Source organism: Hydra viridissima, unplaced genomic scaffold (assembly GCF_058129835.1).
Source record: "Hydra viridissima isolate aposymbiotic clone 2 unplaced genomic scaffold, HvirCarnegie_v1 scaffold_3, whole genome shotgun sequence".
Lineage (NCBI taxonomy): Eukaryota > Metazoa > Cnidaria > Hydrozoa > Anthoathecata > Hydridae > Hydra > Hydra viridissima.
Genome location: NW_028324302.1, coordinates 15,786,926 through 15,813,975, shown reverse-complemented (window position 1 = coordinate 15,813,975; position 27,050 = coordinate 15,786,926). Strand labels below are relative to the sequence as shown.

Sequence of the window (27,050 nt, the reverse complement as noted above, 5' to 3'; positions counted from 1 at the left end):
TAAAGCAATCGAATAAAGTTCGTAAAAAACTAACTATACAAAGAATTTTCTCCCTTCAACTGTGATAAGTTGTTCTGACAGAAACAAGCGCTTTTAGTTTTTGAAGGATTATCGTATCAGTGCCAAATAAAACTACAATTATAAAGTAGAAATTTGAGTGTATTTACCACCATTTACTATTAATCACTGATCAGTCTGAAAAAATGATAGTAAATAAAGAAAAAAAAAAAAAAATCAGAACAAATGGAAAGGCGAACATTCCTACAGGTATATGTATGGGATTTAACAAACTTCTATAACTAATGTTTCGAGCTTGCGTGAAACGCATTTAAAGATTGCATCTAGCTAATTTACAGTCGCAATTATTAAGTATCTGCTGTTCCGCATCCATATAATCTGTTCCAATCGACATACACTTGTAAATCGTTAATTGAGACGCTAGGACGAACTTGTTTAAGCGCATTTTCAAAGTCATTTATGTTAACTGGGCGAACCTAAATTAACAAAATAAATTATACTAAATTACGTAGATATATTTTAGTAACAAAGGAGTGAAATGTTCCTTTTAAATAAATAAATATTTAATATTAAATAAACCTCGTCCGCGTTAACACTTCTAATGTCCCGAATGTTTCTAATCGGACCAAGTGCAGCTTCTCTACACAAGTTAGCCATATCTGCACCGGAGAACCCTTAAATAAATTACCTTTAATTTTAATAAAAAAACTTAGAAAAAAATTTTTACATATCAGTTGATTTAAACAAACTTGCTGTATATTCCTACAATATTATAATATACACTTTATATTTACTTACATCCATATTACTTTATATTTTTATATATTATACACATACATACATAGTATACATATCTCTCTCTAGTATCTTATTTTTTTATCAACAACTTCGCGGCCCATTTTATTGCTTATATAAACTAAGCATCATCTTAGATGAAAAAAAAAACAGCCACATACAATAAACTTTATCGAAAACTGAGGAAATGTTTTTTACTGCTTAAAAGCATTATCAGGGTAGATTTAAACTAATTAAGGAGTAAAACACGAGTTTCTAAGATGTTTCTAAGTGATTTTGTAAAATGAGCATAACAAAGTTTCTTAAATACTGATTTTTTTTTCTTCAAATTTTACTGGTGTAACAATACCGTTTGTTTTTGCACGTATTAAATCATAATCGGAAGAAGATAGTTGATGGGCATGTTTATTCATAAGATTCTCCACAATTTGTCGTCTTGCACAGCCTTCCGGAAGCGGAATATACAAGCGTTTTACTAAACGCCGTCGTGCAGCCTCATCTAGCTCCTGAGGTCTAAACTTAAAATACAAATAAAGGCAAACAAATAAAAATTAAGAAACTTTTGTAAAACATATTAACAAAACAGTACATAAACGAATATCTGCACACAACTTAATGATGTAATTGAGTTTACAACTTATAATTGCGTACCTGTTAGTAGCACCTACAACAAGTATTCGATCGTCATTTGAACACGTTGTTCCATCTAATTGAACAAGAAATTCAGTTTTAATGCGCCTCGAAGATTCATGCTCACCGTCAGAGCGTCGGGTAAGCAAAGAATCAATTTCATCGATAAATATAACAGCTGGTTGGTGAACACGAGCAACGCCAAACAAAGCACGCACCATTTTTTCACCTTCACCAACCTTTAAACAAGAGTTTAAACTAAACTCACCGATGAGTCGCATGTCATTTGCAAAGATGTTTTGAAATCTATACTTACCCATTTTGAAGTTAGAGAGGATGCGCTGATACTGAAAAATGTTGCATTTGATTGACTGGCGATGCATTTCCCTAAGTAGAAAGTTATATTTAGTCAATAAAAATAAACAAACACACAAAATCAAATCAATAAACAAAATAGTTAACGTTAAAATAACTTAACCATGTAATTGGAAATAGCAAAAATATGTTTAAATTAATATTGATTTTAGTAAAAATAATAATAAAGTTAATACACAAATTTGGGAAAAATGATTTAGAAAATGTAGACAAATCTATAGCCAAAAAAAATTCTCAGGAAATGCTAAGCATTACATGAGTAGTTTTAGCATCCTCTTAAAAAATAACTTTTAGCATATTTTATATATATAAAAAAACACTACAAGTTAAACAACATAGAAAATTTCATTCCTATTTTCCTGTGAAAAATTCAGCTTTGGACGCCTGAGTAATGACTGTATTTGAGCCAAATTCGGGAAGATTTCTCAACGCCCATTGATAAACATTATTAGAACATATGTACACGATATTACTAGCATATTTTAAGCTCAACAGAAATTTGATGAAGCATCAAAATGCTCCTTAAAGAAGAAGCCAATACCTTAAAATATCAATTGACATATTTACTCTGAGGACATTAAAAATAAACATCTCCCTGAAAAATAATTTCTTAATTGAGCATCCCCTACCAATTATTACTGGCTATAGGCCTTTTAAGTATATGAAAGCAGAAAACATTTGAAATTCAAAGTTTAGGAAATAAGGTTAGAAAGAAAGAATAAGAAAAAAGGTAAAATATATTATATGGAACTACCACAGAAAGCATTTTTATGGAACAGTGGCTAACCAGAATATATTGTGCATAATATTTCTATATAAATAAACATAAAGATAGCAGAAATTAGAATACAAATTTCATTTTGAATAAGGTAATATTTTCCACAAGAAATAGCAAAAGGTTATTTAAAATTTTTTAAATTACTAGTTTTTACCTATTAATGTTTTACCAGTACCAGGAGGACCAAATAATAGCAAGCCTTTTGGTGGACCACGTAATCCAGTAAAAATATCTCTAAATTTAAAAATTTTAACAGACTTAGATTTTTTTATTCCTTCTATCTACAGTACTAAAAAATTTTTTAAATTCTTTACGGTCGAAGCATTGGCCATATAACAATTTCTTGAATAGTCGTTTTTGCAAATTCCAGACCAGCAATATCTTCCCAAAGAACTTCTGGGCCATGGTCCATGATCTGTTACAAAAATCATAAAATAGAAAATGTAAGAAGTAAAGACCCATAAATGTTTACTTGGTTTACTTTATTATATAAAGTATAATAAAGTAATATAAAAATAATACCAAAATTTTACTATACTTTTCTATTGCTACACATTTTTATCATCTCAAAGAATAAGGGGAGGAGGGGGAGGGGAATGTTGTAAAAAAATCAGTGTTATACTTAAAATTTCTTTTTAAGAAAAAATTTAACATTTTTACAAAACAAAAAACCAAAGGTTTTTTGTTTTTAAAAATTTTACAAAACAAAACAAAAAATCTCTGGTTAATTAACACTTTGGCTGTCACACTCCCTGGAGGGAAAAAGTCCAAAATGACACCTCCTGTATAAAGAAATCTACCGGCCAGAATTTAAAAAAATATTGTATGTGTGTTCAGAGGTCTAATACTTTTGAATAAGGAATTTAGGTAAGATGAGTATACCCATCAGTGTTATCATATAAAAATTGACTATTCTTTCATAGTTACACCATGGTTAATTTGTTAACCTTTATTGGAAAATGTAGGTTTTCCTGAAGTATGGAAATCTCTCCCAAATGTGCTCTACAGGCTGTCAAGTTTTTTTTTTTTTTTTTTTTCTTTTTTTTTATTGGTCCTTTTCGTTATGTCATATTTTAAAAAGTTTTTTTCAATTTTGGAAATTGAAAAAACTGAAAAAAAAAAAGGCTTAACAAAAGAGACTAATAAAAAATGAAAAAAATGAAAAAAAAAAAAAAAAAAAACTTAACAGCCTGTTTTGATTTTTTATTGATCTTTTTTGTCAACTCATTTTTTAAAATTTTTTTTCTTCAGTTTTTTCAATTTTCAATATTGAAAAAATTGAAAAAAAAAAAAGAGAAAAAAATGACAACTTGACAGCCTGACTCTAAGACAACTTAAAATTTACATTTCTAATGTAACAAAAAGAGATAAAAGTAAGATTTTCAAGTTATACCTCATTTTCAATAAGTTCAATTATTTTTGGGTCAATATTTTTCATCCATTCACAAACTTGATACTTAGAATCAACACCATTTGTTTTTTCTTTATTCTGTTGTCTCCTATACCAAGAGCAAAAAGACAAAGGGGTAAATTCCTTAGCATTACTTTGTTGATTGTAAAAATTGCATTCAAAGATTTCTTTCTTTTCTTTTTTTTTCGATAAAAATCTTTTAAAATTTTATAGAAGAACAAAACTAACTTGTCATCATTATCTTGATTTATTGGAGGAACAAATCTCCCATTTGCATTTCTCCTAAAGGAATATTTAACAAAAAAGGAATATTTAACAAAAAAATAAATTATCTATATGTTTTATATATCAAATATATCTTCAGTAGTTATTTTGAAAATGAACATTTGATTAGCACATTTTTAAATTTCAAAATTTTTTTTACAAAGCTGTCAGAATAAAAAAAAACCTTGTTCCAAGAGATTTCTTTGAATTTCCATAACCTGTTGAGTCAATGAGCTATCAATATGATACATAATTATGCAATTATTGTTGATAATTATGATAGGAATTGAGTTGAAAAAAGTCTTTCATCCCAAAGAGTTAAGAGAATATACAAGCATACTAAAGTTAAGAAAGAAAATATAATAATGTTATAAACAATAATTATAGAATAAATATAATTATAAATGAAAGGGATGAAAAAACAATAAACATTCTGAGTAAGGTGGCTGATTAATGAATATGATTAATAACAGACTACTTTATAACTTAAGATTTAAAGTTATGATCAACGGTGAACTTATAACGAACCATAATATTATAAAAAGAACATTTTATAATGAACAAAAATATTAGAAAGATCATTTAACAATGAATAGAGCTCCTGATTTTTTTATCATTTTGCCAAGATGGAGCTTTTGATCTTTTTAAAGCACAAGACCAAGCTAACTTTCTCAATTGCTTTTAATGCTTAAATATTAAACTTGTTATAATGCAAATTTTGATAAAACTAAACAAGAAAAATACATATGTAATGATATTTTAATAAAAATGATAAAATTATTTTACAAATAAAACAACTTTATAATTAAACATAAATTAAAATTTTAAAAAACAAAAAACTGTTATTAATTAATTGACGGCATTTAACTTTAAAATATTATATAGTTAAAAAAAAAAATTAGTGACTTAAATTTAAAACTATATTAATGATTTTTAACTATTGAAAAAAAAACTTTAAAGAAAGCAAATAGCATCAATACTTTGTCATTAAGGATGCTTCTTTTTACAATGACTTCATACCAGCCAAAGAGAGTAATCGTTCACTTTCAGTGAATATTGGCTGAATATTTCTGAGGCAGGCAAAAATATTATCCAAATGCTTGCAACTATTTTCAGTTGTCTTGTACATACCTAATTAGTTCCTCGTATTACCTTCTTTTAAAGGCATTGTTTGAAGAACAGTGTTTGTTTCTTTGAAGCATTTTAGAAAGGGAACACACTGGTTCAGTATTATCTAGTTCAACTTTACCTTCACCTTGAATGTTGAATTGGTTGCTTGTGAAATTATTAGCTTAGTAAATAAGATAAATTCAAATTGTTCAGTGCACAAAATTTGTGGATAAATTTTAGCAACAGGGTTGTCCACTCATCCAATGTCAAACTAAATTTTTTATTCTTCTTTAGATAAAAAATAAAAGATTTACTTTGACACTGAATGAGTGGACCAACTATGTTCATAACTATTATGAGTAGACAAAGCAAGAACTTATTCAATAGATACTCTTATTGACTGTTGAATGAGTTCCTGCTTTGTTAATTTATGATTATGAACAAGGTTCATAATGTTGGAGTGATTTTTCAGAAGAAGCAGCTACAATCAGCAACACTCTCTGATAAATTTACTTCTTAAATCTAATTCAACCATACTATGCTACAATATAAAAGACAGTGAACACTTCTTTTGAACAAAAGCTTAAAAAGACATCTGTTGTGTAGATTTTTTTGAAAAGACATCTATTGTGTAGATTTTTTTTAAACCAACCATTTCATTATCACCATCAGCCTTTTCTGAATTATTTTCATCATTTTTATGTTTAAAAGGAATTTTATGAACATTTTTAATGAACAATTCAATTGCAGAAAATCTGCAGAAATGCAATTAAAACTTATTTTAGGTTAGTCTTAGAAACCTCATAAAATATTAAAAAGTACTGCCTTACATTAAAACTTGTGATTAATTGTAAACTTTAGGATAGAATAAGTTTTTGAGGGACACCTCCTTTAGAGATTTGATAAAATTGAATATTTTGACTTACTAACTGATCTCTTGCTGTTCTAAACGGATTATTATTCACATTTAATTCGCTTTCAATTGTTAATGCATTCTAAATAAAAATTGAAATAAAAATCAGAGCAATAGAGAAATACTTTTTTCAAATTTTGGTTTTTCTTCTTAGGAAGATACTTCATCTGATTTATTTTATCAATTTTTTCAATAAAGAATCTTTCCTTCAGCTTGTGTTCATAAAATCTTTATAGATACTCAGATAATTAATTTAAGATAATTTTACCTTAATAACTTGTTTATTATCCTTTCTCTGGTCACTTTTGGGAAAATCTTTGTAATCCATATCATTAGATACAATCAATTCAGTTTCTGAGGAATAATTTTTTTTCATCTTCTGTAAAGGGATGATACTTTCTTCCCTATCATCATAAGACTTATGTTTACCAAACATTGATTTACTTTTAAAAACAGATGTTGAAACTTCAACTTTTCTATTTTGATTGTAAAATTGATTACGAGGAATTGACTTTAACAAAGTTTCAGTCGGTGCATTTAAGCTTAAATCTGCAACAGTCTAAATAAAGAAAAAGGGCATTAATTTAAGATATATTTAAAAGTTATTTTTTATAATATCTGAGTACATTTATAAGATAATTTTGAAGAATGAAAATAAATTGTTCACTTTGTAATGAGAAGTTTAAGTGAGATTTGATAATAAAAACTCACATTTTTAAACTTTGTTTGCTCATTAGAATCTTGACCAACTTGAATTTTTTTCCTCTTAGATAAGTTGATTCTCATTTGTTTAGGCTCAGGCTAAAAAAGGTCATATAAATGAGTTTTAACAAAATCCAGATTTGATTGCTATATTTAAGCAATTTTATTTGCTAAATTTTTTCATTAAAATATAGATTTTTTATTTTAAGTTAGATTTTTATTATAAATAATCTACAAATATTATAAGCATTTAATTTCTAGACAAACATGGCCTACTTAAATGCATAGCTCAAGCTCTTGATCTTATTGGCAAAAAAATAAAAATAAAAGGAAGTCAGTTTTTTGTAAATACATTTCCCTAATTTACACTTAATTATACTTTCCTAATTATTAGATAACTTAATCATTAAACAGGTCATTAATCATCATTAATCAGGTACGAAGGATTGTTGAATGTTGAATGATTGCTTGGCTCATGCTCTTCTTATAATAGAATAATGAAATAGACAGAGTAGAGCTCTACAGGTAGATAAAAAAATAAGTGTTTAATCATAAAAATTACAGAAGTATTAGATAGTGTACAAACAATAATTGACATGTTGTAGCTGAAATATTTTTGTTTATGTGAGATAGTAAGAACTTTAAGCAAATAAAATCAATTATTTTGGCAAACCCATACAAATCTCTTTTTAAAAAAATCACGTTAGAAATCTGTTTCATGAATCTGTTTATTAATGTATTCAGTAGATTTACACTAAAGAAACAATTGAATGTTAAGAAGATAATTTTATAATTGTTGTTTAAATATATATTTTTATAACTATATTATAAATATATAATACAGTTATAAAAACAAACTTCATGTCAAATGATCTAGAGAATAAGTCTAAGAGGGATTCGCAGTGCTGAAAACCTGCTTTTTTGTTTTGAGTAGTTATAGATCGGCTTCGATTTCAAAACTGCAACAGTTAGTACATAAAAACCTTCAACTTGAAATATCAAACTGAATGCCAGCTTCAGAAGTTGTATCTTTTTCATTCCTACAATCTTCTTCAGCCTCATCAAATTCCAATGGTATGCATTTCATATATCACAAGATGATGCATCACTTAATTTTCAACATACTGCTTTTATCAAAGGTAAAGGTTTTCAAGAAAGATGCCTGGGAAAAAAGGCTGTTAGTATTAGGAAAAACCAATATGTTCAAAAAAAAAGATATTGCTACTAAATCTTTACTAATTACACATTACATTTAAAAAAGACTATCCTAATGTCAAGGACAGTTTGTCAAAGATTTGCAATCTAAAACCTAAGTAATGCATTTCAATTAATGAATCAGGTACTCACCATATGTATGCATACACCACAAAAATAGAAAACTTCTATATGTATGCATACACCACAAAAATAGAAAACTTCTACTTGATGCAATTAGGTGGAATAAAACTTATTTTACAATCATGCTATAACCTATACTTAAAATAAAAATATAATACCTTATTTTGTTTCAGTATTTCATCAAAACATATGTTGTGTAGGTCTGTTGCTTCTACTTTCCATTTTTTGCTGTCTGAAGAAATATTAAAAAAAAAGAAATAGTTGCAAAAAAATTAAATAAGGTGCAAAAGTAAATTGGTTACTTAGAATAATTACATAGTTGACATTCTAATTTTTCTGATTATCTTATCAATAATCAATCATGTTTAGCAAAGGATTTTCATTACTTTTTTATGCAATTTTAATTTAAGTGTTAAAAAAATTCATGTCTTACCAATATTTTTTTTATAATGGTGATTTAATTATAATTGATTTAACAACAATGTAAAATTGAAATCTATTTTTTAATAAGCCACCTGAACATCAAATTATGTTAAATGGCATACTTTTAAACTTCAATTTATTTCATAAATTATTCAACAAAAGGTTTACAAAAGACTTTTTTTATATTTTGTGGCATTTATGAGAAACAAAACTAAATAAAGTTTTTAAAATAAAGTAAATAACTGTATAATTCCAGAATTTAAGCTACTTAGAGCAGGTAAAAAAATTGATCTTCACTTCTACACCAAATTAGCTTAAGATTGAAACAACTCTGACATTTAACTAATACATCATGTTAATCTAAATACTTAATCTGGATTTATTTTTTTCAATTCTGAATTATACTTTTTAGAAAAATAAAAATAAAACAGTGCAAATTGGAAATAATTTTCAATTGTGGTCACATTTTTTATTTTCATTTTGAATAAAAAATGCAGGTGATGTTGGTCACCTGGTGCATTTACTTAAATGATCTCTTATAAGAAAACCTTTCCTAAAAGAGATCATTTTATACTCCTAATTTTAAATGAAACTGGTTAAATATTTAGAGGAATAGGAAATAGAAGAAGCGAGTTTCAAATTAAGGTTATTCGGGATTTGAGAAAACAGTATGACAAAGTCATACTAAACCTAAACCAAGCTGATTGTTGAAAACCATGCAAGTGGCAACTATGAGAAGAAAAATTAAAGAGCTGGATTAAAGAACTTTGGAAAACAAGCTTGATCATAGTAATAAAAAATCTTTTTTTTGATTAAAAGCAAAAGAGCTAATTATGGTAGAAAACAAAGAGATTTACTGATATTCATAAAAAACATTAAAAAAAAAAAAAACATAAAAGGTTTTACTGTATATTTTTGGTGTCCATACAACAAAATGACTTACAAGAAAAAATTTAAAACTTACTTAATAGAGGCAACATGGATAAATGTCTGTATGGTGTCACACCATCACAGTTTCTTTGACTTTTGTGTTAATTTTTTTTTTAGTGGGTTAATAGAGTTAACATAGATAAATGTAAAAGTCTTTATGGTGTATTTAAAAGTTAAAATTCCTCAAAATATAAATCATTCTACTAATCATAATTTTAACAACTAATTACTTCACCTTCACACTTTCTTAAAATTTATCTGGTTTTTATAGTTGTAACAACTTAACTTACAGCTGAACTTGATAAAATATATTTACTTCACATGCTAATATTACTTGTAATTATATTTGCATCAAATTTAAGCAACTCATTTTAGTCACTAGCGCTTATATGATAAATGCAAAATTTTAATTTCAAAAATTCAAACTTTGTGTTTAAAAGGTATTTTCTTCAAAATACTAAAAATGAAATTATGAATTAAAGTATTTCTGATGGCCATAATTAAAAGTCTTTTATTCAGCAGTAAAAAAAGGAGTTGCAAAATGAAAGTACTTTCAAATTAGTACTTCTACTCTTTAAACGTTCATTTGGTTTTAAAAAATTTAGAAATTCAATAATATTTTTGTATCAAAAAATATGTAAAATATCTATTCTCATCAATGAATTTTATCCTTTCTGTTAAAGAAGATGTAAGCACTTTAAGTCACAAATAACCCCAGTACTAATTTTAGATCACAACTTCAGGATATTCATTAAAAATCATTTATGCTTAACATCTATATCAAAATTTGCATAAATTAGTTTAAATTGGTATCGTTTGATACCAGCAGTGAATAACATCAGCAGTAACCAACTTAAACTACTTCTTTAAAAATTACCTTAATTGCCTACTTTTTTTAAATAAAGGATGTAAAAAATACTTATAGTTGTATTAAAGAATCCTGTTTTAATACAATAAATTTAATATTTAATATTTAAAAACTAGATAAATATTTGTTGGCCGATTAATTACCTGCCTAGTACAGCCTTAATACTCTAGAGGCAAGTGAACATCAAAACTATTGAGTAACTAAATTAGCAATAAATACATGTGCTCAAATTTACCATTTGGCTTTTCAGATGTCAAAATACCAACCATATCAGTATAACTGTTTAAGCCTAAAACAGCAAAAAGAAAGTCAATTGTAACTTTAACATAAATAGATTTCACCCCATATAATATTTGTACTATTTGTAAAAAATCAAAAAATTTAAATATACCATTATCTGCAGCCATTGCATCAACAACTGAAAAATAATCATTGGACAGCTTTGAAAAGATCTCATAGTAAACTGCATCACTCAATCGGTTGCTAAAAAATTTATTATCAATTAAATAAAAATAAACAAATTAATAAAAAGAGCAATTGCACTAATTGCATAGCAGTTGTAAATATATTTCACCTCAGCAATAACTCATTTGTAAAAATCATCAGTGATCGAAGTTGATCTGCTTTCTCATGACTTGAGGCACTTTCTATAGAAAACTTTAAACTATGCCAGAAACTACTGAGCAGAGACTCAGATTGGTCACTCATCTTTTATAATTAGTTTTTTAGATTAATAAAATTTTAAAAAAATATTATGAAATGGAAACACAACTGCTTTGAACCATCTTCTTTGAAAATTAAAAATGAAACAAAAAATGAATTATGCTTGTGTATTTTATTTTATTCAACAATTTTTTTTTTTTTTTTTAAATCAGAAAGCATTGTTGTTAAAAATCTTATTACGAGAAAGTATTTTTATTTAAAAATTTTTGTTATGTCAGATTTATAGAGTTAAAGGAAACTCAACCCAAGAGTTTTATAATTAAAAATTTATGGTTTATTGCTGAGATTGCCATAAATATTTTAGATTTCTTTTATTTGCACGCCCGGAATTTTTACACAAATTTTTTAAAAAGCAAATAATTATATAATAATATTATTTGTTTGACAAAAGAAAACCAGCAAACATAAAGCAGCAAAAGTGTACATCCATACACTACTGTTGCTCTATATGTGCAAATGAAAAAAAAAAAAAAAATACAGAAAGCAAATAGATTCAAAAATAAAATACAATAATTTCTAAAGTTCTAAAATTATTTTAAAAACAAAAGATAAACTTTTTGCTGAACAATTTACAAACAATCAGGATGTTGAATATTGCATAAATTTGAAGACATGGCAACGTTTAGTCAATGTTATTATACAACCATTTTTCTAATTTCCACAAACTATATGCATAAAGGTATCACTCTATGAGAAAACTTCTAGTTTAACATATTCAAGATTTTATTTTACAAAATTTGTAATGTGACTTTAAAAATATTTTAAGATATTTGTAAAAAATTCTTTTAGCAAAATCTTACTATTAAAAATGGTACTTGAATGTAATGATAAAGTATTATTATACAAACTCAGTTACCTACAAGTTAAGTTTACATAACATAACAGATTTCTGAATAAAATGCCTTACTTAAAAAACCCAGAAAAAATCAAAAGAAAAGGATGTTTGCTAATTACTTGCTTCAGCTAAATTGTTTCTACAAACAAAGTCAAATCTTCAGTTGGTAGAGAAAAAATAGAAAAAAACAGAACATTTTAACATACGGAAAATAAAAAATAAGTACTAACCAGAAATAAAATTAGCTAAAAACTAAATAAAAATTTTAGGTGTTTGAATTTTCTTTGTCAACATCATTTAGCTTGATCTCACGAAAATTAGCTGATATTTTCATCATTAGTTCTTTGTGTGACAAACTTGGGTTATTCTTTTTAACAAAAGCAAAATTATTCTTTACAAATATAGCATATGCATTCGGTGTTCTTTTATTTGCACTTGATGAGTTTGTTAACACAAAAGTACCACCACAGCGCACACATTGATGCCTACTAGAATCAATAGACTTTGAATGCCGCCCAATTTCAACACCACAACCATCACATTTATATTTATATTTACAATGTATGTCATACTGGTGACATCGAGATATTACAGGTAAGTCTGGGTGAGCTCTATTACCTTTTTTTGCCCAATATTTCCAACAGGGCCCATGCCCTCCTTTTACACCATCTAATAACCAGACAGCAGCATGGCAAAGTTCATGTATCAATGTGTCCCTTATTCTATCTTTTGAGTCTACCACTTTATCTGATAATTCAATAGATGAATTTCGAACACCCAGTGATGAATTATAATAACAAAAACCGGCAGTCTTAGTCATTCTTTTATTCCAAGTAATACGCAAGTCTGCAGGTAATTTATTATCAAATACAGTCTTGTTGAACAATGAGAACAGTTCAATAACAAGTTGGTCTCTAATTTTGTAAAAGTCACGTTTATATGATGGTGTGCCAGGGACAGATTTGAAAGTGAATTGGTCAAAAACATCTTTTACTGCAGACTTTGGTGTTTTTAACACAGTTTTGGCTTGATTGTTAGAAGCTGTACTTTGTGTTGGAGTTTTAGTGAACTGAATGTTATTAGGTAACCCTTTTGGTAAAACAAATTGATGAACTGACTCTTTACCTGTAAGAGTATCCAAAACAGTTTCAGAAAACTCCTCATTATCATTGGACTCTGTTACAGAGGAATTATTTGATTTACAAGTCTGTTTTAAGGGAACAAACAATGAATTATCTTCATTGTCACTTTCAGAAGTATCATATTTTACTTCCTGGTTAAAGTTCACCTCATTGTCACTTTCAGAAATATAATCTTCTCTTCCCTGTTTGAAAAATTGCTGTTTATCTTTTTTGATAAAATCAACAGTGTTTTTAGGATTTCTTTCTTTATACAGATAATTACTATTAGACTTTACTTTGTCAACTGAATTATCGGAATCATCAAGACTTTGTAAATTACTTGTTTCATCATTATCTTTTTCATCACTATCATCTGAACAACTACTGTTATCTGTTTTGAAAATTAACTCTTTGTTATCTGTTTCGGTAAAATTGGCTGTGTTTTTAAACTTCTTATCCTTATGTAGATTAACACTTTTGGACTTTATCTTCTCTACAAAATTATCAGAATCATCAGAACTTTGTAAACTGCTTGTTTTTTCATCATCTTTTTCATTGTCTTCATTTGAACTTCCACTGTTATCTGTTGTGTTAAAATCTAAAATGTTTTTTAAATTCTTTTGTTTATTCAGATGTATACTATTAGGTTTTCTTTCCTCTACAACACTATCTGAACTGTTTGCTTCATCACCGTCGGTTTTATCATCATTTGAACTTCTACTACTTCCTGATGATATTTCCAGCTTTCTAACACATACTGACTTTCTTTTCTTTGTTCTTAATATAACTTCTTCATCACTATCACTATCTGATGATAACAGAAATTTAGGAATAGAAAACCTATTACTTTGAACTTTCTTTTTATAAAAGGAAGTATTGTTAAAATCTTCAGAGAATAACTCTGTTCTTTTGGAGTTACTTGAAGTGTTTTTCAACATTTTACACTCCGAACAGTCCATATAAATATGCATTTCCTTAATTTCATCTGCAGTTTTACTTAATTCTTTAAAGTGTGCAAAATTTAACTTTTTAATAAACTCTTCTAGTTGGTGGCAGGCATTATATTTCATTTCATTGATAGAAGCCATATTTTATTTTCAACTAAAGATTATAAAACAAGTTTATTAGAGAGCTATTTTAGAATAACATCTAATTGATTTAAAAATAAAGTAGTCCTTGCTATTTTTTCCTTCAAAACCTGAAAGCAAATACAGTTCCATGAATTAAAAATAGAATTAAAAGCAGCTATTAGAAGCCAAGAGGTTAACTCCAAGCGTTGAGTTGCATAAGTGTATGACAGTGACAATACAATTATTATAAAAATAACCAAGATCTTTTATCTTTTATGAAGGCAAAACCTGAAAAAATTTCATTCTTGTTTTATTAAATAAAAATAGCAACTAACAGTACTAGGCTACTAAACATCAAGAATTAAAGAGTAACAGTACTAGACTTGCAAACATCAAGAATCAATTTTTGATGTCTAAAAATCAAGATATCAATGCTATAAAAACAATGCAGACCATGTAAACAAATGCATACAGTGGATTAGGTAGAGTGTAACCTGAGTATCATATGGAGATTAAAGAAGGATGTGATATAAAGATGGAAAAACCACGAACTGTGCTTCTGAAATAAGTCACAGCTGAAGAGGTACAACTTTTTTTCGAATAAAGACGAATCTATACGAATAGTAAAAGTTTTCTTGAATCCATACAATTAAAATCATTTCTTTTGAATTAATATGAAAAATAAGTTATTATAATATAGTATAAGTTATTAATATATCAAGCGTACCCTATTCTTTGCGTTTACCCTGGTAAACGCATAGAAGAAAATATCTGATTGTAATGAGTTTGGATTCATAAGACTTTTGAGGATTTGGAAAAATAGTTAGCTTGATTAACTGTAAAAGAAGGAGAATTTTAAACAAATTTACTCTACTCTATGCAAATAACAAAAATGTATCCGAAACTGCCCAGTTAAGGGGCAGTTAAGGACCAAGCATAAGTGTTTGATTTCTCCACTAGTCACAGGTGACGAAAGAACGAGTGCAAATTTCGATATTCAGCTCTTGGAGGTAAATAGAATTTTTAGTGAAGTTTATCAAAATAGAACTGTTCATTTGTTCAAAACAGCTGACGTCAGGAATGTCGGATGGGGGGGGGTATGGCGGGAATTTTGCCCTAGTCTTACGTTGGGTGAGGGTCATGTTAAAAGAAACTTTTTTTAATCACCAATTTTAGTGATAAATGAAATTTTTTTTTTCATATAACTATTTTTCTTTTAGTAAACACATAATTTGTATAAAACTTTTTAAATAGGGAAAAAAAAATTTTGTAAACTTTTACTCAGCGACACGCGAAAGTTAAAAATCAAACATTAAACCTAAAAAAAAAAAAATTTTTCAAGAGAGGTAGCGAACAGAAAGACACCCAACCACCCCATTTTGCAGCAGCCTCCGTGCTCCTGAAGCCCATTATAACAAGTTAACCCGACCCTCGCCCATCCTCAACAAGACAAGCTGATATGTTTTATGCATCAAAACGCATATACGCACAGAAATTTCAAACATACGCAAAGAAATTTATTTGTTAAAATAATTTTATTAATAGATTGAAAAATAAATTTTACAGATCGTCAGGTTAGAATTACTTTGTTCTCCCATTTTAAAAGTTGGGAGAAAATGAGTTATTAATTTTAGTTATGGCTACTTTAGAAAAACATTTTATTTAAAAATTTTTTTTTTTAAATAATTTTTTTAAATATAAATTATTTAAAGGATAAGTTATTATTTTTTTAAAAAGTAACGCTAAAATTTTAAGCTATTTCTTTTAAAATTCTATAACATGCTTTCAACTTTTAAAATGAGAGATGGAACAACATATAAACTTCTGAAGACCTTGACGCTGGTGATTGGGATCAATCCCATGATACAAAACACCAGCATCAAAATCTTCAGAAGCAAGTTTCAACTTAATCATGATGTTTTATTTTCGTTGAATAAAAACAAGTTTGTCAACAAGTATCTGAAGGAGATTTTGTGTGCTCGCAAAATATTAGCGCTGAAAAAACCATTTCTGAAGAATACGAATTAGAAACGAAGATTTAGTATGACTACTGAAACCAGTGTTGTGGCCGAGCTTTACAAAGGCATCATCTTCTTTGTCATTTTCTTCTGTGAATATTTGCCTGGTTTCAATTTATGTCTGGTTTGAGTTCGAGTTAGAAATCATTCGATGTTTTCATAGATTTCTTCTGAAGTACCATTGGTGTACCACTGTAATGTTGTAATTAGAACTTAATAAATAGAATAACAAAGTTTATATGTAGTATGACAAGATAAAGCTGCTTAAAAGTTACTACTTTCTGTTACCAAAGTATTTTACAACAGCCTGGTAATTTTTGTTACAAAGAATTATCCTCTTTTTTTTGTACTAGTTTATGTAATTTCGCTTTTATATTGGTTTATTGTGTTGCTTTATTGAAACTTTTTTGTCAAGGAAAACGCCTGTTTAAAGTTGTGCGTTTGCTCAATGTGCCTTATCGGACTGTTTTCAACATCATTAACCACTTCAAGGAGCTTGGGCAAGAAGGCAATTGATTAGGAAGTGGAAGAAAGCGCACCATTTAACACTTTAAGGAATGTCACAAATGAAACTGGTATCTTCAAGAAAATAGAACGATATAAGGGGAGCTCAATCTCATACCGTAAAAGCTTCAAAAAGTTTAATTTCATATGGATGATAACAAGGTTGTACCGCTCCTAAAATACCGTTGATTACTTCGTCGGGCCGCTGATCAGTTGTGGGAACACATCCTCTTCACAGACGAGAAACTGTGTTGCCGTGGAGTAGATTCATAACCGCAAAAATGATTGAGTCTGGCCGCAAAGGTTTCCAGTGCGTCGGTCAAAGTTAAACACCACCAAACTTCCAAGTCCATAATGGTCTGGGCCGGAATTTAAGCTAGTGATAAAATATCCTTAAAAATTAATCAAGTGTACTGACGGGAAATCTGAGAGGCCGTTGTTAATTTTATAAAGATACAAAAGTAATAATAATTTATAGGTATATTTATTTTAAAAGAAATCGTCGATAGTCCTAACAAAAATCTAACTGAGCTCATATTCGAATGTGTTTCATTATTTCGCTTCTCACTGGATTCATAAATGTATATTACTTTTAACGAAATCAATGCGGTGGTGAGACCTAACAAAGTCCTATGTTTAAAGAAAATCTTAACAAAGACCTAACAAAGTCCTATGTTTAAAGAAAAATTAAAGAAATGACAAATTTCGTATATATAAAATAAACATTTGGGGAAAATAACTTAGTTATTTAACTAGATATCTAGTTAGTTAAAACAACTAAATTTTTTTTCTCTAAATATTTATTTTATATATACACTGCTGGCCAAAAGATTCCGGACACTTGATATTTTTATATAAAAAGCTAAAATCTATCCTGTATCATTAAATTAATCAATAATATTAATTTATAATACTTACACTTACAAGTTTTAAGTCTTTATGTAAGTCTATTTTTTTAATTGTTTATTTTAACTTGATATAAAGCGTTACATTACTCTTAAGAGCTTGGTCTTATTAAAGTTATTTATTTGTTGAAACATGAAGTAAATATTTATAACATAATGATAGCCGACTAAAATGATTAAGAATATTTAGTTTTGTTTAGTTTTCATTTGGAATTAATAACGGTTGCATAAAAAATCTTCAAAAAAATTTGAAAATTTAAAATTCGACTATTTAATTAAAAATATGGGTAAAAAACCTTCTTTAACGGTTGCAAAACGTTCTAAAAAAATTACACTATATAAAGAAAATTATTCAGTTCGTGAAATTTGCAAAAAATTAAAAGTTACAAGATACCATCAAACGATGGAAAGAAACAGGCATTTTTGAAGACAAAAAAAGATCTGGTAGACCACGGAAGACAACAAAAGCAGAAGATAATAGTATAATATTGACGAGTAAAAGAAATCGAAAACTTATGGCCCCGGAAATAACTTCAGGCTTTAATAGGAGTCATTCAAAATCTATTTCATTAACCACTACGAAACGACGTCTTAGACAAACAGGACTTTCTGGCCGTATAGCGGTCAGGACACCGTTGCTACGGATTAGAAATCAAAAGAAAAGGTTACAATTGGCTATAGACCACCAAAACTGGACAGAAGAAGACTGGGAAAAAGTACTATGGACCGACGAGTCCGAATTTGAACTGTTTGGGCAAAGACGTAGAATTTACATTAGAGGAACAACAAAAGAAAAAATGATCCTAGAGTGTTTAGTGCCGACAATCAAGCATGGTGGTGGGTCAGTTATGGTATGGGGATGTTTTTCTTCAGCTGGTGTAGGTGATGTAGTTAAAATTAATGGTATTATGAAAAAAGAACAATATAAAACAATTCTAGAAAACAATTCTATACCTTCTGGCTTAAGAACTATTAGTCGTTTTTTTGTTTTTATGCAGGACAATGACCCTAAACACACCTCAAAATTATGTAAGAACTATATAAAGGAACAAGAGGATAATGGTGTCCTCAAAAACATGACCTGGCCGGCCCAATCACCAGATTTGAACCCAATAGAGTTACTGTGGGACGAATTGGACAGAAAGGTCAGACAAAAATGCCCAACATCCAAAGAGCAGATATTAGAAAAATCCTGGTTATCAATTACACCCGAAATAATAAATTAATTAATAAATCGGATGCCACGGATCGCAAAAAAAGTGATAAAAACTCGTGGGTTATATTTTGACGAAAAGACAGTTAAGTAATAATAGTGTTGTTAGTTTTTTTTTTAATTCATTTTTTGTCTTTTTTTTTTCTTAAATAGTAAATATATGTATCTTTTATAAAATAAATATGATTTTTGGATTTTTTTTGAAATAATTATGGGATTTTTAATTAAAAAATTAAACAAAATCCAAGTGTCCGGAAACTTGGCCTGCAGTGTACGAAATTTGTCATTTCTTAAATTAGGATTTTCTTAAAACATAGGACTTTGTCAGGTCTCACCACGGTAGTTACGACACTTAACAGCTGTGAACTAAGCAGCACTTTGAAAATACGAATTTGACATTTCAACGATTCTGCTCCGGTCGAAAATGACGCAGAAGTGAATGACGGCAAATCACCGAAAATATCAAGGTATTTGAAACTCTGCATCGACCCTGACAGTGGTCACTTCGAAACCGCTTAAATATGTTGTTACCAATGGTCCATGTTATCATTATTCGTTGTTTTGTTAATTTTTCTGTCTAATAAAGTTAGATTTTAAAATATTTCAGCAAATTTTTTTTTTGTCAACTTGTAGTAGCACATAAAAGACTTGCAAAAGATATAAAAAATTGGCAATAAACAAACATAGTTAAAATAACTAATTTATACGAATTCATTTTACACAAATAAAATGTTGTAAGACTCTTGGTATCATCACATCATAAATTGTTTCAGGTTTTTTAAACTAATCAAGTTAAAAAGTAAAAGGAAAGTAAAAAACTTGGATTAAAAAACAAGTACAAAGTCTCTGCAAATTTACTATAAAAAAGCAAATTACTAATTTCAGCCATTTCATATATATTTATGTAGTACAGTATGCATTAGTAAAGTTTTTTCTAAACATTCTGTTCACTTTAGATATGAATAATCAAGAATCTGAAGATATAGCATTAAGTTTTGGTGACAGCGATAGTGATGCTGAAAGAAAAAAATTCAAGTAAATTAAATTATCATTTCTTTAAAAACAGCATTTTTGTTTGCAAGTAATTCTTTCACTATATCATCAATTTATGTAATGTTAATAATAATTTTATATATATAATAAAGTTATATCATCAATTTAAGAAATATATATGGAACCGAATCTAGCAAATTCTTTGGAGTTTTGTTTTGTTAAAGGGTTTTAAATGTTAATAGAAAATTTTTTTTTTAATTTTTTTATTAAACCTTGTTTTATTAATTCCAAAAGAACCATGTTTAGTGTAAGTATAGGATGAGAAAATGTATGTGAAATGCTATAACATGATTAATGCGAATGTATTGTAAAACACACATTTTTAAAAGTAATTTATAAGTATAATTATGAATATATGGCACTTTGATAAAGACTGTATGCCCATATAATGGTAACAAATGTTTTTGTAATTATCATTTTATGAATAGAAGTATTACAGTGCTTTTTCTCTGCATTTCAATATTTTAATGTGCCAAACTTTTTCATATCAATTAAAAAAAATTGGTTCTGTTTAAGTTTTTTTTTACTAAAAATATAGTATATGTCATATCAAAAATGAATAGAGCCTGTAACTAATTTTAAAATAGTTAATTTCTTCTAACATAGATATTTTGTTAGATTTTTTTCTAATATAATCAATCAAATACAGTTTGTTTTTCTTTTTTTCTCTTTAGACATCCTTATGCATCATTTTTCCACATGTTTTTTCGTGCTTGTGCATTGATTTTTTACTTCATTTTTAATTTCATAACCAGCAGTTTTATAACTGGATTTGTCATTATTGTACTGATGTTGTCCTTTGATTTTTGGGTTGTTAAAAATGTTACTGGACGTTTGCTAGTTGGATTGCGTTGGTGGAATTTTATTGATGAAGATGGAAATAGTCAATGGATTTTTGAAGCTAGAAAGGTTAGTATTTTAGTTTAGTATCTTTGTTTAGATTCCTTTTAGTTAAGCTACTTTCAAATACCTCTTTAACCAAGGTAAAATATGTAGATATTTTATCATCTAGTAGTTCTTTTTTATTTTTTACTTATTTTTCTGGCTTCAGAGAACTTAAGAGTAAAATGTGAAATTTAAAGATAAAAAATTACATTTATAGAAAAAAAAAGGCGAAAAGTCTAAGACAGTTCCAGTGGAATCTCGTTTTTTCTGGTTGGGTTTAGTGATATTTCCAATTGTTTGGATGTTCCTTTTTATTGTTGCCTTGGCATCTTTAAAACTACAGAGTATTGTAAGAACCATTTTTTAAAGCTATGCAGTTAAAGCAAAAAGCAAACATCAGTATATTAGTATTTTTAAAATTTTTATATATTAATACCAGGAGTGTGTTAACAATGTATATTTATACATTAATTTAGCTTATTGTCTTAGTTGCTATAATCTTGACATCTGCAAATTTAATTGGATATGTAAAGTGTAAAAAAGATGCAGGTAAAGACATGAAAAGTATGGCAGGTTCTTTTCTTGGTAGACAAATTTTTAATCAGGTAAATAAATTTCATAATCTTTTAAAATCTTTTACTGTCAGAAAAAAGTTTTCTGCAAGTTTTAAAATTTTTTTTTTTTAAAGAAATAAACCAAAGAATTTATTAAGTTTTAAATAACTAACGGTTAGCAAATATAATGCATAATCACTATGATATCTGGGATGTGCCAATTTGATGCAAAAAAATATTTGGTCAACAATGCCTTATGAGCAAGTTCTGCTTAGTTTAACATTTAAATTATACTGCCTGCAGTCACTGTGGTACAGAAATGACCAATTTTTTGGTAATTTCAATTAGAATATCTTTTTATATTCTTTCAATAACAGACATGAGTTCATTTAAGTTGCTAAATTTTTTTTGTTTTCCAAATTTTTGGCGCTATTCTATTTTTTTCGGCTCAAGTGCTGTGTCTAATAGATATCACACTTGATTCTCTTGATACTCAGTATTTATGGAATAAGTATTTTAAATTTGTCCTCATCCGACCAACTTATTTCAAAACAATTGTAGCAATTATTTAGCTTAATTCAACTTTACTATTCTAACTGATCAAAGGTCAATTTATGACACTACACTAAATCATGAAGGCGAATTGTATTTATGATTTGTAACTGCAAACATTGTGAAATATCATTTGCTTGAATTTCATTTGCATCAAGGTAAATTTTTCTGCTCAATTCAACGACCATTTGTTTTCAGAACATTTTGATATGCTTTGATGCTGCAATACTTGTTACAGAAATCTTTGGATTTATTTTGACTTCTCAAAATATGGCATTTCTTAACTGGTCATTGACCTTTGATGGCCAAGCCTGATCTTGCTTTGTTGAGTACTAATCGATTTGTGTGCGTTTGAAAGGTATTACAAGAGCAGATTAAACAAAGATGGAAAAAAGCAAAAATAAAATCAAAATCATCTGAACCTGTTGCTAAAAAAAAGTGTAGAAGACCAGCTAATATTCAATAACATATATTTTATGTTTTTAGGAAAACTTTGAATACTTTAAGAAACTAAATTAGAATTTCTTTCATTCTTATAATCTAAAATGCAATAAAAGCAATCTAAGATTAGTGTTTCTTAAATTTATCACATGTTTTCTCATAAGGATTTTGTAACAGTCATTTTTTAAAATAATGCAAAAAACAGATTTCATACCGCAAAAAACAGATTTCATACCGCAAAAAATAGATTTGTAGTAAACTTTGTTTTTTAGTAAGAAACCATTAAGGTACAATTAAAATGAAATAGTAATGTGTATCATGTTTTCTTTAACTCATATTTTGTATTTGATCAGTTATAATCGAATAAGTTAAGCTTATTTCAAGAAAATCTAATGACCCATGGCTCGATGATTCGGGTGATTAGGTGACGTATTGCTTTATTAGTTTTAACTGAATTTTTAACATTTATCTGTCTTTTTTAGATATCGTCGTTAAGTGCAGGGGCATCAAAGTAGTACGCATTACTTGCTTATTTTTTTTATGGAAAATGTATAAACGGGTAAATCAAGTCTGGGTTCAATAATTTCTCAGTGTAAAATTTGTCATGCATCAATTGAAACTTTTGTTTCGAATTTTGCTGAAAATTTACTTAATATTTTGCAATTTTAAACATTAAATTTGCCAATGTTTATGTAATTCCAAACGTAGACTTATACACTTAGAGCAGCTTATTTGCGTGTATATTGTAAACGTAGACTTATATACTTAGAGCAGCGTGTTATTTGCTTGTATATTTTAAACGTTAAGTAACGATATGTACTTGTAATGCGATTTATTTATTAAAATTTATTGTCAAAAGATACGCATGGTACTCTATTTTATGCGAAATCTAAAATATAAAGATACTTTAGTAATAAGAGGTAATAAGTCACTACAAAGTCAACTACTAACTGTAGTTGAGTCACTACACTTTAAAAACCTTACAAACGTTAATCGATTCTTACCAACGAAAAGAAATACTACCTTTACTGGAACTTAATTTAGTGACTGGAGCCAAACATGTTGCTCAAGCAACTATCTTCCCCGTTGATAAGAAGCTGAAGTGTTTCAAGAAATATTTAGAAATGATTGTGTATACAGTACAGCAGTACAGTAGCTGGTGGAAGGAAGTCTACTGAAGTGAAATACAGTACTTTCAAAAATATCGGCGCAGTAAAATAGTTCTTTTTTTTTTTGAAAATCATAAAACAGTAACCGTATTTGCTAAATTTTTTTTTTTTTTTTTTGCACGACAGGAAAACTTTCTCTACAATTGACATGGCAATAACAAGTTTACTTCATGTTACTTTTTCTGTTAATTTATCTTATCAAAGGAATAAAAAACATACCGGAAAATGTTTTAAAAAAAATAGGCGCTCAAACTTTTTAATTGATTTTCGTTCTACTTTCTTCTAAACTCTCTGTTATTCTTAATTTGTTAACTTATCTATTAGTTTGGAAATTTCCTGTAAAAGGTTACATAAAATTGCTTATGATAACCATTTTTTACCACTTATGATACATTTAAAGATTTTAAATATTTTGATAAGATCTAAAAGTTAAGATACACAGAAATGGGTCGAAAAGCAGTAGGCGAAGTGGTAAATGACATGTAGGTATAAAGGATGGCTCGATGATCAGTAACAGAGAAATAGCGGGGAGATTGAAATCACAAAGAATTGCGTCACAAATAAACCTGAAAACATTTAAAAAGATAGATGACATCCAACTCCATAGTTTGTTTTTTTAACCTGGAAGGTTAAAAAAAAAAAAAAAAACAAACTACGGAGCGCGAAAACAGTCTTATTTTTCATCAATAATAGCCGATTATTGTTATAATAAGTTTAGTTATCGTGAACTTACCAACACAAACAACGAAAACCGAGAAAAACGTCTCTTTTTAAATACATTTAGAAACATTTAACTTAAGAAAAAACACTGGTGTTTATGCAGCTGTTAGAAAACCCATGGTGACATCCATAGATCGGCTCACAAAATTAAGGTGGCGTAAGGAGAGTATTGGGTGATCTTTGGAAAAGTGAAAGCAAGTAATTTTCAGTGATGAAAGTAACTTTGAAGTAATGAAAAAGCAAAGTTCTTTGAAGTAATGAAAAAACAAAGTTCTTATTAATCTGAAAAGTATGGTAATCGCTTTGTTGTACCGAGTTTGCACGGTGGCGGTGGGAGTGTTGGTATTTGAGGCTGCTTTAATTTTAACTGAGTAGGTGTGTGTAGCATTTATACAGGCCAAATTAATATATATAGAGATGCTAGAGAACTACATGGTTCCATCAGTAGGCATGCTGATTGATCGAAACAAAATGGTGGCAGTTTCAAAAAGATATAGTGCCTACCCATACAGGTCGTAAAGTCAAAACATGGATGAAAGAAATCAAAATAGATTTATTGCCCCGGCCAGCTTACCACAAGGTTTGAATCCAATCGAATTTATTTGGGCTTAGGTGGACAAAAAGTTAGTCAAGGTCCAAACTCGATCCATAAACAGTTGGGATAGACGAAAATCACGGTAAAAAAATAAGAAGACTAGTAGAGATGCGGAATTTCGTCTTGAAAATTTTTTTTCATTATTGTTCAAAAGTGTGGTTTTTCCACTTTCTGGCAAGCTCAATCACATATATTAGATAATACTCCCCATTTTTTAGACAAAAAAAGTTAATTTTACTTTATAATTTTTTTTTTTTATATTTATTTTCTAGTTTAAAATATCTGATTTTTGTTAAAATACCAACAAAATGAGCTTTATTTCATGTTAAATCTAAAAATTATCAAGTGCTTTAGACTTTCTTGATTTATACAGGATTAAATTGTTTTTTTCAACTATCACTCTCCCCTAAGATAACTCGAAATATACAACTCCTTAGAATATTCTTAATCCTTCTTTTTCTATTTCCGCAGATGTCACTGAATTCAAGTATTATTCCAGCATAAACAACTATTGTAATTGTTCGTTTTATACTTCGATATCTGAGTCTCTGAGTCATTCCCAAACCTCTCAAACAGTGTTTAAAATCCGACTAAAACACTGTTGAGATGTTTAAGAATTCTCTCTTAAAATTCACATCAAAACTCTTCTCCTTTCTTTCCTCTAAAATTCTCATCATAAGTTTTTTCTTTTTAAAATTCAAAACGTAAAACCTTTAGCTGCGAATTTTTAGAGATTTTTTCAAACCACTCACACTTGTCCAAAAATGAGAATAATTACTCCGAAAAGCATCGGAAAAACCCTTTGGTGGGAACAATATACACACCTTCCTAATATGAAAAATCAAAAAAATTGAGATCTTTTATGACCGTCCGAGAAAAAAAATTCAATTTGAAGTTTTCGGCATTGTCCAAAAAGTTTGCAAAACGGTACAATATGTATCTTTGGAATAAAAATCATAAAAATAAGTCAGAAATTGTATTAAAAACATTATTACAAAGTCCTAGTGAGTAATATTTAATTCTAAACAATTTTTGTAATTCCAGGAAAAAGCAGTATTTGTCAAGTCGTCAGGTTAGAATTATTTTGTTCTATCTCCAATTTTAAACGTTGGAAGAAAATGAATTGTTAAATTTACTAAGTAATGATTACTTTTAAAATAAATTTTTTTTTGAAATTTTTTTTCTAAATAGTTTCTTTAAATATAAATTTTTTAAAGAATAAGTTATTATTTCTTAAAAAAGTAATAGTAAAATTTTAAATAATTTTTACTTATAGAAAAAAATCAAAAACTTTCTTTCAACGTTTAAAATGGGAGATAGAACAAAATTATTCTAACCTGACGAAGTGTTAAATTCTGCATAACAACTTTTTTTTAACTTCAAAGCAAAAATGCCAAATTCTGTAAAAAAACATGATGACTCTAGGAAAACAGTTTGTTTCCTATGTTTGAACAAATGTACTCGAGAATTGACAAGTTTTTTGATTGAACAAGTCAAGAAATCAGTTTCATTCACACTTGACTTTTCTGACTCACGAGTTCCAAGTGGATTATGCAATACCTGTAGGGTTCTTTTAGGAAAAAAGTGCAAAGGTGAAAATGTGGCTCTCCCAAAACTTTATGATTTCACAGAAGTCCCGGTTAGACCAGAGACACGTGGTCATTTGTCGAATTGGCCATTTAAAAGCACTTCAAAAGCACCCTTTGGACAAATCAGAATCTTCAAGAGCTTCACAAAATCAAAGAAGATGTTCAGACTGTCTCACACTTGTTGCAAGAGGAGTGTCACATCAGTGCAATCAATACACCTTCAGAGAAAATCTTAAAGAACTTGCTTCAAAGGATCCAAAGGCCAGTGAACAGATTGCATCGACTGTTATCTCAACAAAACAGTCCTCACCTCTTGGAACAATCAGAATTGCGCAAAGTGGTGGAGGCCGTCCCATGCCAATTACTCCAGGTAAAGGGAATCTTGCTTAATACTTCAACAGTAAAAGTACTACATAAAATGTTTTGCATTTTAACAAGGCCACTGCTTTTTAAGTGTCTCAATTTGATGTTTTTCAAATTTCTTTCCTAAAGGTCCTTCAAACCCCAAGAGACTGTTTGGTGATGTGCCACTTCTACGAGCTCAAGAT

General features: G+C 28.3%; 3 protein-coding genes across 4 annotated transcripts; 1 reads left to right on the top strand and 2 right to left on the bottom strand.

The window, feature by feature from the left end:
• Positions 1 to 143: 143 nt before the first annotated feature.
• LOC145202429 (fidgetin-like protein 1) lies at positions 144 to 11,306 on the bottom strand. Its single transcript, XM_090082046.1, has 17 exons — positions 11,130 to 11,306; positions 10,947 to 11,038; positions 10,791 to 10,844; positions 8,493 to 8,566; positions 7,006 to 7,095; positions 6,563 to 6,853; positions 6,254 to 6,376; positions 4,456 to 4,505; positions 4,236 to 4,289; positions 3,990 to 4,095; positions 2,911 to 3,011; positions 2,751 to 2,830; positions 1,760 to 1,830; positions 1,465 to 1,682; positions 1,163 to 1,326; positions 598 to 692; positions 144 to 494 (listed from the first exon to the last, which is right to left on the bottom strand). Exons 1-17 carry the CDS (start codon positions 11,261 to 11,263, stop codon positions 366 to 368), a joined length of 1,926 nt encoding a protein of 641 aa, XP_089938172.1. The 5' UTR covers positions 11,264 to 11,306; the 3' UTR covers positions 144 to 365.
• Positions 11,307 to 11,412: 106 nt separating this feature from the next.
• On the bottom strand, positions 11,413 to 15,308 carry LOC145180427 (uncharacterized). Its single transcript, XM_080055313.2, has one exon. The coding sequence runs from the start codon at positions 14,320 to 14,322 to the stop codon at positions 12,379 to 12,381; it is 1,944 nt and encodes a 647-aa protein (XP_079911439.2). The 5' UTR covers positions 14,323 to 15,308; the 3' UTR covers positions 11,413 to 12,378.
• A 4,031-nt stretch (positions 15,309 to 19,339) lies between these two features.
• On the top strand, positions 19,340 to 23,289 carry LOC145202197 (Golgi apparatus membrane protein TVP23 homolog B-like). Of its 2 annotated transcripts, none has more exons than XM_090081656.1 (6): positions 19,340 to 19,411; positions 19,901 to 19,979; positions 20,672 to 20,906; positions 21,100 to 21,231; positions 21,359 to 21,487; positions 22,912 to 23,289. In XM_090081656.1, the coding sequence occupies exons 1-6, from the start codon at positions 19,384 to 19,386 to the stop codon at positions 22,942 to 22,944; spliced, it is 636 nt and encodes a 211-aa protein (XP_089937782.1). In that variant the 5' UTR covers positions 19,340 to 19,383; the 3' UTR covers positions 22,945 to 23,289. The 2 variants fall into 2 exon arrangements, with proteins under 2 accessions (XP_089937782.1, XP_089937783.1); XM_090081657.1 differs by having other exon boundaries at positions 19,382 to 19,529.
• Positions 23,290 to 27,050: the final 3,761 nt, after the last annotated feature.